Source organism: Periophthalmus magnuspinnatus, chromosome 4 (assembly GCF_009829125.3).
Source record: "Periophthalmus magnuspinnatus isolate fPerMag1 chromosome 4, fPerMag1.2.pri, whole genome shotgun sequence".
Lineage (NCBI taxonomy): Eukaryota > Metazoa > Chordata > Actinopteri > Gobiiformes > Gobiidae > Periophthalmus > Periophthalmus magnuspinnatus.
Genome location: NC_047129.1, coordinates 12844510 through 12859243, shown reverse-complemented (window position 1 = coordinate 12859243; position 14734 = coordinate 12844510). Strand labels below are relative to the sequence as shown.

General features: G+C 38.3%; 3 protein-coding genes across 3 annotated transcripts; all 3 read right to left on the bottom strand.

Annotated features, from left to right (window-relative positions):
* Positions 1 to 66: 66 nt before the first annotated feature.
* clcc1 (chloride channel CLIC-like 1) lies at positions 67 to 4020 on the bottom strand. Its single transcript, XM_033965828.2, has 10 exons — positions 3655 to 4020; positions 3462 to 3563; positions 3277 to 3387; positions 2988 to 3209; positions 2640 to 2780; positions 2467 to 2566; positions 2287 to 2384; positions 2055 to 2201; positions 1423 to 1977; positions 67 to 1202 (listed from the first exon to the last, which is right to left on the bottom strand). The coding sequence occupies exons 1-10, from the start codon at positions 3784 to 3786 to the stop codon at positions 1089 to 1091; spliced, it is 1722 nt and encodes a 573-aa protein (XP_033821719.1). The 5' UTR covers positions 3787 to 4020; the 3' UTR covers positions 67 to 1088.
* Positions 4021 to 4903: 883 nt separating this feature from the next.
* ftsj3 (FtsJ RNA 2'-O-methyltransferase 3) lies at positions 4904 to 9620 on the bottom strand. Its single transcript, XM_033965812.2, has 21 exons — positions 9416 to 9620; positions 9204 to 9309; positions 8972 to 9018; positions 8811 to 8890; positions 8625 to 8724; positions 8358 to 8552; positions 8174 to 8289; positions 7974 to 8078; positions 7670 to 7770; positions 7491 to 7577; positions 7264 to 7401; positions 6945 to 7080; positions 6680 to 6870; positions 6490 to 6604; positions 6298 to 6380; positions 6081 to 6215; positions 5898 to 5992; positions 5720 to 5822; positions 5434 to 5617; positions 5242 to 5336; positions 4904 to 5165 (listed from the first exon to the last, which is right to left on the bottom strand). Exons 1-21 carry the CDS (start codon positions 9480 to 9482, stop codon positions 4919 to 4921), a joined length of 2526 nt encoding a protein of 841 aa, XP_033821703.1. The 5' UTR covers positions 9483 to 9620; the 3' UTR covers positions 4904 to 4918.
* Positions 9621 to 9832: 212 nt separating this feature from the next.
* plaat1 (phospholipase A and acyltransferase 1) lies at positions 9833 to 11739 on the bottom strand. The gene is made up of 5 exons (XM_033965864.2): positions 11546 to 11739; positions 10856 to 10902; positions 10572 to 10710; positions 10181 to 10449; positions 9833 to 9994 (listed from the first exon to the last, which is right to left on the bottom strand). Exons 2-5 carry the CDS (start codon positions 10877 to 10879, stop codon positions 9893 to 9895), a joined length of 534 nt encoding a protein of 177 aa, XP_033821755.1. The 5' UTR covers positions 10880 to 10902; positions 11546 to 11739; the 3' UTR covers positions 9833 to 9892.
* Between the last annotated feature and the right edge of the window lie 2995 nt (positions 11740 to 14734).

Genomic DNA, 14734 nt, shown 5'->3' with positions numbered 1-14734 from the left:
TATCTTAATGATGCTCTGTCACGTTTCATATTCATATTATACAGCACTAGAATAACATGGAATAGTAAATAACGCAAGAAGAGCATGCTTTTTATTGTATAGCAAATACACAGACTAAAGTTTATAAAGGAGGCCACTGTTTACAACGGTCATTATTAAATAGAAAAACAACAGTCAACATCACATATTGCTCACAAAGAAACCAACATAATCACAGACATACAGTCTTAACCTTTGTATCATTCAACAATAAAAATGCATCCCAGCAGCTCAGCAAGATTTGTAGGTATTCAAAAGTTTTTTTTAAACTGGTCATTTGGCACCTCCAGTTCACATTGACCCTGTTTCAAAAAGCAGGTTTAGGCCAAACTCAGACTTTGCCAACACTGAAAAGACAGAAGTCATACCTCACAGAGTTAATTAAAATCAATCACCATGGAACAGTTTTAAAATTTTAATTTATGTAGGATCCATTTACAATCTCAATGAGCTACACAGCTCATAGAGATTAGTTAAACTGTTATTAAACTAATTTATTTTAATTAATTTTTAAATTTATCCAAGTAGGCTGCAGCTAAATTATGTGGGCCTTTTGAGTAATATTATTTGAATCTTCATACTCAAATAGGATACACTGATTAAACAATGTGCTCCTCCATATGTCTTTCATATTAAACCTGTTCAGTCACATGATTTCCTATCTCTCTAAGATGGAAGCCTCCTCTGGTTTAGTTAACCTTGTGAAGCCTCTTTTCTTGGATCCACTGATAAAGTCTTGTGTCTTCTACTAACCGTAAGGTTTACCATCTGAATTTTCTAACTCTGCTCTAAATCTGTTTAGTGAAACAGAAACTCCAAGTTGTCTGTCTCAGGGGAGATTAACCCTGAGCTAACTCTTAAACCCAGAGTTAATTGAACTTCCTTTTATAAACAGGGCCATTGTCCCTTTTACGATACTCATTCATTCAGCCAGTATAGAAACCCTCTGATACCTGAGTGACTATCAAAAGCCAATGAGGGCTGTCTGGCCTAAGTCATAGCAACATTAAACAATATAAAAGTAATAAGATCTACAACAGCTTTGGCTTCTATGGGGTCGCGTCTGGTGATGTTTCCTGAACAGGATGTCCAATACTTTCTATTCTTCTAATAATTTGGGGGAGCACATCAGGGCTTGGGTCTTTTTCAGCGGCATCTTGTTTCTAGAAAAAGAAAAAAAGAAAATATAGATTTTTTTTTTGCTATGGATGTAACATTTGAAACGTGGAAAGATAAATACAGATAATACAGGCCATGTGTCATTCAATATATGAACGCTTAAAAGAAAAATTATTTATCATCATTTTAAATACATTTTACGTGAATGGGTGTGCTCTTTAAAGGCTTTGATAACTCCACTGCAAGAATAATAAATGAACTTACATCAACAGCCCCTTTCATTTGTGGTGGTTCATGCATTGATGCGGATTTCTCTTCTACAGTGTTTGGTGGAGCTCTGGCTTCTGTAACTTCGTTGCTGGCACCAGGAGGTTCCTTATTGAGTGTCTCTTTAGTTTTTGGCTGAGTTTTATTGACTTCAGCCTGTTCCACATTTCCTGCTGATTCCGCTTCGACTATTAACTGTGAAATGGACCGTTCTGAATCTAAGTGACCCTCATTCAGATCTGCATCGATCTCATCTCTGTTGTGGTCCATATTTCCCAGGGTGTGAACAGTGATCTTCTGTCTCTGCTCCAGGCCTCTGTTCATAGGACGTTGGCGGAGTTGGTTTCTACCTCTGTCGCCTCCTCCATTCCCATTGCCCCAATGTGGTCGTGGTGGGGGTTCATAATTTGGTGCGTCCCCCCCTCCTTCAATTCGAGGCACATTACGCTCTGGAGGAGGCTCAAGACGATCGTGTGGATCTCTATGCGGTCTGCGGAAAGGTGCAGTAATGCCATGCTGGAAGGCTGCATTCACACCTCCATACATGACCACCTAGGCAAGAACAAAGTCAATCAAGTCTATCATCAACATCAATTTTCACAGACTTTTATTAAAAGTGGCATTCTCACCAATATGGCGAGCACAATAGTGAGAAGAACTGGAATTTGCAGTTGAACAGGGAGATCTTTGAGAAGAGCTCTAAGAAACTCACTGATTCCTTTGCCAAAATGTTTTAGTGGTTCAGTGATAAAAGTAGTGATGGTAACAGAAATTGCCTAAAAGAGCAAAATGTGTTATATTACAATATATTATATTACAATATGTTTTCACTACAGTGATTTAGTGTTCAAAAAGACACACCTTGGTTGGAGGCACCAGCAATATGGGGTTTACCATTAGAACTTCATAGTACTGTTTACATGGATCATCCTGGAGAGTCCAAGTGTTTCTAAACCACTCTTCAAAAGCATTCAAAAATCAGTACTGGTAATCAACTGTGTGAGTACACTTGGTGTACAGATTACGTTATAGTTTGTTTACCTTTCAAACTATCACTCCAGTCAATCTTCTTTACTCCTGTGCATTTTTGGTTAAAATCATCCATCTTGACAAGGTTATTTTGGTGCTCTGCAAATGCAATCTGAAAGAAATACAAAGTGTTAAAAACCTTAAAGAACATACTGCACATTAAAAACAAAGCTTAGGCTGGATACCTTATAGAGGTAAAACCAGTTCCAGACAATACTAATCATAAAGCAGACGGCAAATAACCTCTTGAACTGCACAAACCAGGAGATGGTTGACCACAGCTCAGTGCTTATGATGGCCACAATCATCAGAACACAAAGTGCAATCTGAAAACAATACAACAAAATGTTTACAAATGCAAATACAGACTATAAAGTATTGAGCCTTAAAACCCAACACCATCCTGTAAAAAATATTTTTTATCACTGTCAAGAAAATAAATAACTGCTAAGTGAAATAAATGCTGAGCCTGACTTTGGACATCTTTAAAAGTTGTCTGGAAAAACCATAACATATTCTACTAACTTTCTTACCATCACAACTGTATCCATCTCCACACCAAATGTGTGCTCAAAACGCCATACCCAGGCCTCATAGTCATGTGGACGAAGATCAGTAAGTATCTGACTGATAGCATTGTCAAGGGCGCCTGTTCTCCAGCTCTCTTCACCATCCAACAGAGCCCTAATCTCTGCAAGGGTCTGTTTGGAAACCTTTATTTGGGCATCATACAGACTGTCTGTAGAGTCAGTTGGCTGAAAAAAATAAAAATTATATTTATCACATTTGTAAAATAAACTACAATATAAAAACAACACTCACCAAACCAACTCTTTCAATTTCTTTGATGAGTCTGCTGAGGAATCTCTTGAACACTGGGTTACATGTAGGCTGCTGAGACAGCTGGGTAATCGTTTTCTGCTGATTTTCATTCTGAAAGGTACTCTCATCAATCATACAAAAGACTCCTAAACTGGATCATATGGTATAATTCATGTTTCACCAACCTGTTTCTGTAAAATCTCCACACGCCTGGTGCACTGACTCGGCTCCTCTGAGTTTTCAGAGTATCCTCTTCTTTTGGTTGGCACATTGGGGTAGTTGGAGGACTATCGATCAAAAAAAAAAAAAGTTAATAAGGGAAGCAGCTGCCTTAGTAAACAGAATGTCTTCCTTGTTTATTAGTTTGAAGACTCTGACCTCAGCGGGTTTCCGCATAGATTTTGAGACAGCATCATAGTTGAGCATATCATACGGGTCTATCCAGTCGTCATCCACGGGCTGTTCAGTGACAGCCAGAGCCAGGCAGCTCAGTAGTACAATAAAGTACATTCTGCCACATAAAGAAAACAGGTGCTACTTCTCCTTGTGTAAGTTACAAGCGTTAGCCGAGTGTCGTCGCTATAAAAAGCACAAAACCCCCCAATTACTATTAGTAATTACGCCACATGTTAGCGTTAGCAGCACGAATGCGAAACAAAAAGCATGACCCTATTGACAGAAGGGGATATTTTCAGCATTTGTAACAACAAGGCTTTGCGACACAAGAGACGCTTTACGATTGGTGAAAACAACCGCAAAGACCATTGGGATATGTAGGCAAAGTGCAAATATTTCATGTATTTGTTTCTGAAATAAAATTATGATTTTGATTTTAGACTTATGTATGTACGTATGTTTTTAAAGGATAAGATTAAGCCAAAACCCAAGATATTTATAGGTGGTGACTCTTTCAATCGGTGTTCAATTTCGTACCTTGTGCGTCACTTGAGTATATGATTAAAAAAAAAAAAAAAAGGAAAAAGTTTTATTTGCATTCAGTGATAATTTAAGATTTATGAGGGAATTCTGGATCATTAAAATATTTGCATACAAAACAGCATACATTTGCATGTAAATGTATGTGGCTTTGTCTTAAATTGCAACCCTTTTTTTTTAAATATATAAAAAATCAGAACAAATGTCTAAAATAAAAATTAACAAAATGTCAAACCTAATTTCTGTTAGTGACCAGACTTCAAAACTATCTCAACAAAAACCTACATTTAAAAAATATGAATTTTAACAGTCCCGATCTGTATTAATATTAGCCTATAAAATATTGAATCATCTGAAACCTAGCAATCCATTTTATTTCTTATGAACATTCATCATCCAAGCACAAAATCGGTTTATGTTATGGTTTGCAATGTGACACATTATAAAATGAAATTTCAAACAGAGCAAAAATAAGAATAAGATACAGAAACATTATCATATCATCCAGTATTTACAAATGTAGCAGACAGTTTTTCATACTGTACAGTTCAATCATCATACTTATGATGGTACATCTTCAGAAAGACGAAACTCTTGTTTAACTATGAGTTCATCACACAGTTCAGAGCCACAAATGTGATGCTACATTGCTCAAATAATGTACAGCTTGAACGAGACATTGAGAAACAAAATGAACAGGGAATGTTCACTTTCCTTTCTGTCCTTTGCCGCCCTTTGCTTTCCCTTTGCCCGGTCGCCCTTTGCCTCCTTTGCCTTTCGCTCTTTGCTCTTTTTTCTGCATTGCTCGAGTATCTTTTTTCATTCGACCATCCACCACTTTGAAGACCCCTTTAACACCTGCAGGCCGTCTTACTTTTCTTCCAGCTCCTTTTTTAGCAACAACGTATGTTACTTGTTTCTTTTCTTTACCCAGGCCTGCCTTCTTGTAGATACTGAAAAATGCAAAACAAAGACTTAATACACATTATATAAATATGCCTATTGATTCTGTTGTGGCAGTGGTGTCACCTTTTCAGTTGAGCCATCTTCTCTTTTTCAGAGATGTCCACAGTGTTGACAACAGCCTCGGCTTTTTTCTTTGCCTGTTCCATTTTCTTCATCATCTGGTAAAATCAAATCACAATCATATCACTCATCATAGTTCATAATTTCTGTATATAATAAATATTTTTCTTGATTGATTAAATAATAAATAATCACCCTTCTCTTCTTTCTAGCCTTGGCTTCAGCAACGCGTTTGATTGGTCTGGCATCGATTTCCTTCCATTTCTGTTTATACTCGTCTACCATCTCTCTGGTGACAGGCACTGGCTTTTTTCTATGTTTCCGCTCATCCTGCAGGAACCACTCAGGTACCTCCCAGGCCTCATCAGAGCTAGCAAACCTGCCAACAGTTTAGGACATGTTTAACATGGATTTCCTCATCAAAGTCAAACATTTGTAACACTAAGAAATAGCCACAAATAACAACACGAAAATATATTACCTATGAAAGGAATCATCAATAAGATCTCTGGCTCTCTTCTTTGATGCAGCAATCTGTGAGCCCAAAGCCAAACCTTCCGCATCTAAAATCTGATTTTTTTTACCTAATAAATTACCACAGGTTGCAATTAGTTCCTGTATTTGGCAGTATATTCAATATGTATGAATTAATTTCTTACTCGTGCTTTCTACAGGAACAACTTGAAAATCATCATCATCTGCGTCGGCAGACATCCCAGCTGCCCCTTTGGCCTGCTTCATCTGTGATATTTGTCTGTAAACAGGACATTTTTGGTTGTTTTATTGGTTGGGAGCAGATGTGAGTTGGCAAATCACTTAAATGAATATAAACAGGAGCTTACATTTCATCATCGCTGTCATCAGAATCACTGTCACTGTCCTCTGCCATCTGCGAAGGTCCTGCTTCTTCTACAAAAGCCGTGGAAACCTCCTCCTCTTCTTCTTCCTTCTCCTCAGCTTTTCTCTTTGTGCCTTTGGCCTTTGCTAGAAAATAAGTAGCTACAATTAAATAGCTGTACATCTTTTCCAGCTTGATAATAATATGCTCAAATAGTGTTACCAGTTTGTTTGTTTTGTAACCATTCAGTGTGTTTCAGCTCACTCTCTGCATCTCCTTCCAGGTCAATCTCAGAGAAGATGCCCTTAAAAAAAAGAATATTTTATAAAACTTTTGTGTAAAGTTCTTTCATACATTTGTTGAAATAATATATACTATACAATACAAAAACTATTGTTGTAAAAAAGACAAACCTTGCTAAACCACAGGTTGGTCTCTCGTTCCTTCTTCTCCTCTTTATCTTCTAACTCTACCACCAGACCACTTTCATCTCCATCTTCTTCAGGCTCCTCTTCTGCAAATTTCACTCTATAATAAAAGACATGTCGTACTATAGTTATTGTTAACTCCAATAGAAAATAAATGATTGTATTTACAACTCACTTCTTTTTTGTAGCTTTTTTCTCAAGCTCTTTTTCTTTCAGGTACACTTCTTCCAAGTCATCATCATCAAGTTCAGAAGCCAGGGACATTTTATCTGCATCGTCATCGTCGTCCGAAAAGTGAATGTCATCCTCTCCGTCCACCATGGAATCAGCTGCTAACATGTCTCCTTTGGATACATCAGAAAGCACCTGAGAAAGAAAATATAGCTGGTTGAGGTAGTGAGTTAAAAAGTAAATTTGCTTAATATTGTTAATGTCTGTACCTTCTGCTTCTTTACAGTCATCAGTGAGAACAAGCAAGCATCATTTGAATCAGCGATGGATACACCAGGCAAGTCCATTTTTAACTCTACACGCTCTCGCTGCTTCCTCCGCTCCTTTAGTATCTTTCTTTTCTTCCTAATAGCCCACAAGATAAAATTTTAATTCTCAATCCAAGTTAGAGAATGTGTACAGCAACATGGAAAAATACTATTTTGTAAGCCAGACCTGCCAGTCAAACCCATTTTTGTTTCTAGCTGGTAAGGCTACAAACTTGCCAGATAAAGAATATTAGAATAAAAATTTAAAACATTGACAAACCTTTTCAGCTCAGCCACCTCCTCCGCCTTTAGCTGAGCCAATTTATTGTCCATTTCTTCTTCACTGTCCCCCTGCTCATCTTCCTCTTTATTGTCTTGTTCTTTCTCTGAATCACTTTGTTGTTCATCAGAACTTAAGCTGAAGTAAAAGTAACAAATATGGAACGTTAAATGCCTGTCGGGTTCAAACAAAAAATATGTAGCATCTGTATATTCTCTGTAGTTTACCTAATATCTTGATCCAGTTGCTTTGTTTGCTCTTTAAGTATCTTGGCAAGATATCTCCTAAGTTTAGTCCTCCAATTTAACAGCATTCTAGAAATACGCAAACAAAAAAAATAAGTAATCAAAACAATCTATCAATGATAGAATTAAAAATATTCTTCCACTGAATTATTCTGTCTTACCGCAGCTCTTTTCGGCCTAACACTTTGATGTCACGACAACATTCTTTGATCTCTTCAGTTGTGGATGTATGATTCTCCAAATCAGGGTTGTCAAATTTAATCTGTAATTGCAAAAAAGAGATCAATATAAGTGAAACTTAACAGTCAAGATTCAAGGGTTTATTTGTCATTGTCACAAGTAATAACGACATTGCATTTAGAGCATTAAACAGTTGCATTGCTAAAGTGCAAGACAGTATTAGTGCAATTATTTGTGATTATCTAAATAATTTGAAGCTGCATTGATCAGACCATATAATCTTACCTGACTGACTTTGGATAGAAAATCTACAGGGTTTTCAGCTTTGAGAAAAGCAGTCACTGTAAAACTATGAAAAAGTGTCAAGTCGCCATCAGCATACCCCTCTGCCTGGAAAGGGAAATACAAACAGACTGTATAATAAAATGAATGTCTTTTTAAAAAATGCATGGAAATTTAACTTGAAATTATATGATTGGCCAAACCTTTGGCTTTTTGTCAGAAACAAGGTCCTTTACAGTTTTTGCCTGGACCTCCACCTCTTTGAAGGCATGCTTAGGGTCAAAAAACCTGTTGTCAATTTTATCTGGTGCAACAAAACCTAAAGAAAAACACAGCTACTTATAGGAGTCTGAAACCATTGAAATGTAAATACATTTTCCAACTTACCCTGACAAACAACAAAGATTTCAGCAGACTCGTTTCTTGAGGCCTGAGGCTTTGTGGCCTGCACCTTCTTAAAAAACTGCTGAAAAATCCAAAGCAGAGGCTGATAGTCTTTAGAGCGAAAAACCTTTGTCACAAAAGTGCCTCCTTTGTTCAAGAATTCACAGGCAAGTTTCAGAGCCATCAGAGTTAAATGAGCTGGAAATAAACAAGAAATAGTTCAGGCAATTTCCACTGATGTGTATTAAATATTATTTTTCTCATTCATACCTTGTGAATAAGCATCATGTTGCCAGTTTGCACCCACATTGGGAGCTCCGTCATTAAGCACAACATCAGCCTTCCAAGTTTGGAGCTCTTTTCTAAGAGCCTGCATAAAATAAAAATTAAAAAAATGGATAATCATCAATGGATAAATAAAATGGAATCTTGCTCCTGATATGCTGTTACCCTCACCTGTCTACATTTCTCTGTAGTAATGTCTTCTTGAAGGGTGACAACACTGGGAATAGGTTTGATTGGCACAAGATCAACACCTGTTAAAAGAGCATTATATGAATGAGTGTGAACGAGCATTTAAAGATTTAACAATACAGTGGAAAGAATGCGAGACTCACCAATGATAAGACTCGACACTGGCATAAATTTTGCTGCCACCTGCAACCTGGAAAATATAGACACTCGCTTATGACTTCACCAAGATCACATAATCACAAACACTCGATGCAAAACACGTAGCATATGCACATGTACCAACATATAATGCGAGTACTGTACTGTGCTTTAGAACGTTAAAGAAAAACTTGATGTAAATTAACATTTGTTGACATGAGCGAAACAAAAGCTCACCATCCTCCAGGAGCAGCACACAGATCCACAAGGGCCCTGGCTTTCTGAAGAAACTGGAATTTTCGATTTAGTTGAATAAGTTTAAAAGAAGAACGAGAACGATAACCTGTAAAGATAAAATGTAAACTATTCAAGTATCCAAGACGCGATGATGAGCTTCAACGAACTATGTTTTGACAAAAGCTAAGGTGAACGCAGATGTGTGTGTTTACCTGTTTCTTTGGCAAGGTGGTAGAATTTATCTTTTCGGGTCTTTCCAACTTTGAGTTTCTTCCCCATGTTTACAGTCGGGTATGTGCAGTGTAGTTTGATGCAGATATGCTTTTACAATTCAAGATTTGCTGTCACCGACTGGAGTTGAGTCGACAAAACACGTGTGTAAAATGCGTCGCAGTAAGTCAGACGTCATCATTACTCGTCAAACATCCGACTTCGTGAATTTTCGCCACCTGCTGGCTGCTAGTCATAATTTTATTCCACATGATTTAACCTTTTTTCCATTTTGAACTGTCAATATATATTCTGGTGTATGAAATGTTTTTAATCTTTTGACTCTGGATTATTTGTGCTGCATAGGCCTATATCAGGTGTTTTGGAGGCAGATAAATAAAAGTTGACCACAAAAAGGATTCTTTCAACAACAAGTATTTATTTAGTAATATGGGGTTCTTTGGTGAAGTGCCCAGTGGTCAGAAAGGCCTGTTCCTGGATCGTGTGTTGATCAGTCCCAGGACAGAGAAGGCACTGGCTGCAGCCGTCACCAAACTGATGGCCCCAATGGCCCGTGTAGCCTGTGAGGATAGAAAGAACAATATCCTGCATTTTACTGAGGACAAAGTTATTATTTTCTGTAATTGTATCAAATAAATAGGCTATTATAAATAACAAATATGTTGTAATATGTTGGATTTCAATATAGTTTTACTTTATAAGGTCAATGAGCATGAAAAGCAAAGTGTTAATAAACAGAGAGAGACCTGTTCAGACACCCCTTCCCCGTAGCGCAGAAGAGTAACAAAGTGCTCGCAGTTACTTCCCAGCAGGTCATAGGAGACCTCCTGATCAATCAGCACCTGCGCTCTCTCGATGATCTCACATACAGGTAGAGGAGTGTGATTGTGGTCATATTTGTTGTTGACCCGATATGAGTCACTTCCAACCACCTCTTTGAGCAGCTGCATGCGCACCACTGCCTTTCTACTGAAGACGGACTTCACACTGGACATGGCAGCGGCCTGGCTCTCATCTGTGTCAGAGAACAATGGGACAAAATTTTATAAAGAACAAATCCGTAGTGTCCAATGAAAATATAATGAGCATTGAACATTAAAGGGAAATAAGTATGCAAAAAATCACAAGCAAACTGACCAACAGGAGTTAAGTTGATGATGTAACCATCTCCCAGGTAGAGAGCCCAGTGCTGATAGGCTGGTCTGAAGATCTCAATGAGGTCACCTGGCTGGGGGTCACCAGGAGGGTCAGGAAGGTCAGGGTCATTTGAGGCCATCTGTAAACAATGAAGAGTATGTTTTTAATACACTACAACTATTAGTGTATTTCAACAATGACATTTAAATTTCAAATATAATGAAATTGTGTTATGCTCTCTGATGAGACTGATAAGTGACAATAGACATCGTTGTTAAACTCACAGCAAAGTGTTGTTGTTTATCCATCCCACATCATGCTTCCACAAACACTTTGAGAAAAAGACACACATCATATTACACATGGCACAGTCCAGTCTCCAGTGATATTTTTCAGTTTGTCATCATACAGTGGGTCATACAGAAAGTAAACACTACTCAGAATGTCCCAAAATTGTAGCCAAACATTGTCTAAACATATAGCCTATTAATTGAAAGAAAAACCTCAACAACCTCAACAATGTATAGACCAACCACACACACATACACAATACGCACACACGCACACAACACATACAGACAATTCACTCTGGCTCTTGGTTGAGCTACAATGGCACTAACACAATGAGGAAGCTGACAGAAAAATAGTTTCCCCTCGAGTTATTTTTCAATACAGATTTCAAGTTATTAGCAGTTAATTGTGCCAATATCAAGTGTCAGTGAGAGTCCAACCACTTTACATCTGGACATCAGCATCAGTCCAGGAGAGCATTTTGCTACACCTCATTATTAATGGATGATAGTGCATGCTACAGTGAAAGAAAGCAGCCACATATTATTTGACCTATGTATCAACTAAACCCAGTTAGACAGTTTAAAAACACACACACTCACACACATGTATATATGGATATCTAACTGCAATGCAAATGTAACATACTGTATAAGATGATGAACAAATTAAAATGTACTTACTCAAACACAAGCAGCTTTTTCTTCCTCACCATTTTAATTATCCATGCTCAATCCACATATAACTTTCAAAAAAGAATATGTAATATTATCCTTATTATCTCAAATTTATTCCAAATTAATCAAATACAGTTGATAATATTGTCAATATCCCAAAGCCAGGTTCCAGACTGGGCGTCCCGAGAGTGTATTTCGTGTTCACAGCGCAGAGTGATACTGACAGTGGACGGGGTCACTCACATACACACAAAGAGGCGTTTCCTCTTTTCCATTGTCCCATTCACTGATTCACATAAGTTTTAAAAACGACTAATATGAACAACAAGCCACTAAATAAAGCTGACCAAGTAGACTAAAAAATGCATCCAAATATGATTAGATTATAATGTGCACTATGTAACCTTTCATAAGGGTTTGCCATCTGCTTGTCACTATGGAAATATTAATGCTTTGCCTGCAATCTTTTACAGTATTATTACTACCTTGAATTCTTAGTGTGACTTTTGTCATATCTCCACAGATCTGACTTGTGTAACTTGGCCTAGAGGAGTAACCTGCTTGTCTCCACAAGTAAGGATAAGTTTAATGCTTTACTGAGGAATGTTCCTGGAAAAAACAATAATCTCCATGGAGGCTACTCTCAAAAAATGAAATGTTGACATTATAGCCTAAATATATATTGTTTTACTAAAATATTCGGTTTCAACCTTAATTATTGTAGCATATAGGCCTGTGTGAGTTATTTTAAATAAATCATATTTTTAGGGTATATGGCCAACATTTAATTATTTTGTATCCAGTATACGGTATACCTTCCACTAGAAACTTATTGCACCTTTAATTGGCTAATTGGCATTATGTCGTTCTTATTGGCAGGCCACTCTGGGATCAGGAGGAGCAACAGGCCAAGAGGAAAATCAAAGAAGTAGCCTACTTAAAGGAGGCAGAGAAAAGGGGCACCTAAAAAGAGAAAAGGCAATTAAAAAACGTTTGTTTTGAGGGTCCTACTTTACACAACATCTACAGTGAGAACTTGTCAATGAACCTGTGCTGCTTTACACTGGAGTAACCCCAGAGCCGGGGGCGGGGCTGGGCTGGCTGAATTCTTTGCTTTGTGATTGGCTGTTCTCGGTCTGCCAACCTTTTCGTCACTGACCACGCCTCTTTAGTGAAGTTCTTAGTTACACTAAATACATAGAGTCCCCAAGTTATAAAACGTAAACTACTAGGTCTACTATATTATGTTCGATTGGGTCTGTATCACTGCAGTACTTGTGTTTTAGACCCGTTTCAACAACCCAAACAACCGTAAATTGCAGTAACAGCTAGAGTCGTTTTTATTCAATATTTGTCCTGTTTCTTACATAATGCGTGGTTGTTCAATTCATAATTTAGGCTAAATCGTTGTGACATTTTCTGTCTCTCCACTCAGAGAAGCGTATTGCATTCACTTGAACAGTTTTTTTTCTTTGTGAAGTGTACTTTGAATATAATTTTCGACATTCAAATTCTCAAATGGTAAACGCGACGTTTGTTTTGAAAGATTGTTTCCTCAGCCGCAGGGACTGTGGACTCTCTAAAAACTGGGCATTTCGTCCCGCAGAGGTTAGCTCCATGACAATCAAAACTAACTGCTGCTGCTGAAGAGACAGAGAATGTCATAGCAGATGTAATTACAGCACGTTTCAGGGACATTGACATTATGTTGTGATCGTTAAACGCAGTTCTGGGGGCTTTTACCTTTATTCATATTTTTAGTCTAAAAATTACAGCTCAGTTTTGACAAGGTTAGTAAACTTATTCCCAAACCCTAAATGTACCTGCTCCTAAAAAAAAAATCCTGATGCTAACTTTAACCTGTCGAGCATAACCACCAACATAAATTGGCTGTTGTTTCAACAGAAAGTAAAGGAAAAGCTTAGCAAACAACGAAGTTAAATCTGTCAACTGAACAAATCTTGTAGGAGTGAAGACGTTTCGCTGCTCATCCAAGCCGCTTCTTCAGTTCAGGAAAAGGAAAAGCTGATTGTAGGTCTAAATTTGCTTTGATTGGTCAAAAAGTGTTTCCTTTTTTTTTTTTTACCTGGTGAATAATAATAATAATAATAATAATAATAATACATTTTATTTGAAAGCGCCTTTCAGGACACTCAAGGACACTGTACAAGACAAAGTTTAAAAAAAACACATATTTACAGATAAAACAGATACAAAACTGGATGATGGTGAGGGATTGTGTGAACAGGTGGCTTTTGAGTCTGGATTTGAAAAGTGGAAGAGAGTCAATGTTGCGGAGGTCAGGAGGGAGAGAGTTCCAGAGCTGGGGAGCAGAGCAGCTGAAGGCTCTGCCCCCCATGGTGATAAGATGGGCAGAGGGGAGAGAGAGCTGGAGAGAGGAAGAGGAGCGGAGGGAGCGAGAGGGAATGGAGCCAGTGTAGTTCTTGGAGGATGGGGGTGATGTGGTGGGAAGATGGGGTTCTGGTGATGATGCGGGCTGCAGAGTTTTGGAGAAGCTGCAGTTTCTGGAGGGATTTGTTGGGGAGACCATAGAGGAGGGAGTTACAGTAGTCAATCCAGGAGGTGACAAGACTGTGAACAAGTATGGCAGTGGTGTGAGGAGTGAGAGAGGGACAGAGACGAGAGATATTGCGGAGGTGAAAGTAGGCAGAGCGGGTGATGTTATTGATGGGGGAGTGGAAAGAAAGTGTGCTGTCGAGGATGACACCCAGACTCTTGACCTGAGGGGAAGGAAGGACAGTGGAATCATGGATGGAAATGGAGAAGCTGTTGGATTTGGAGATAGTAGAGGGGGTGCCTACTAGGAGGACTTCGGTTTTAGAACTGTTAAGTTAGAGGAAGTTGGAGGAGAACCAGGAATGAATTTCCTGTAAACAGAGGGTAAGAGAGGTTGGAGGGAGAGATGAGGAAGGTTTGGTGGAGATGTAGAGCTGGGTGTAATCCACGTAACAGTGGAAGTGAATATTGTGTTTACGGAACAGAAGACCAAGGGGGAGAATATAGATGATGAAGAGAAGGGGACCTAGGACAGAGCCTTGGGGAACACCAGCAGAGACAGGGAGAGTGTTGGATTTGGAGGATTTGAGATGAATGAATTGACTACGATCAGAGAGATATGAGGTGAACCAGGAGAGAGGAGTGTGGGAAATACCAATGGATTGAAGTCTGTGAATG

Coding starts and splice junctions, on each gene's coding strand:
- clcc1 (XM_033965828.2), bottom strand. CDS start 3,786: ATGTACTTTATTGTACTACTGAGCTGCCTGGCTCTGGCTGTCACTGAA. Junction 3,388..3,461: donor TGGAGATTTTACAGAAACAG/GTTGGTGAAACA, acceptor AGTACCTTTCAG/AATGAAAATCAGCAGAAAAC. Junction 1,203..1,422: donor AAATGAAAGGGGCTGTTGAT/GTAAGTTCATTT, acceptor TTCTTTTTCTAG/AAACAAGATGCCGCTGAAAA.
- plaat1 (XM_033965864.2), bottom strand. CDS start 10,879: ATGGATAAACAACAACACTTTGCT. Junction 10,450..10,571: donor CATCAACTTAACTCCTGTTG/GTCAGTTTGCTT, acceptor TCTCTGACACAG/ATGAGAGCCAGGCCGCTGCC. Junction 9,995..10,180: donor GGGAAGGGGTGTCTGAACAG/GTCTCTCTCTGT, acceptor CTATCCTCACAG/GCTACACGGGCCATTGGGGC.
- ftsj3 (XM_033965812.2), bottom strand. CDS start 9,482: ATGGGGAAGAAACTCAAAGTTGGAAAGACCCGAAAAGATAAATTCTAC. Junction 7,402..7,490: donor CAACTGGATCAAGATATTAG/GTAAACTACAGA, acceptor CTTTTACTTCAG/CTTAAGTTCTGATGAACAAC. Junction 5,993..6,080: donor GATGACAGCGATGATGAAAT/GTAAGCTCCTGT, acceptor TCCTGTTTACAG/ACAAATATCACAGATGAAGC.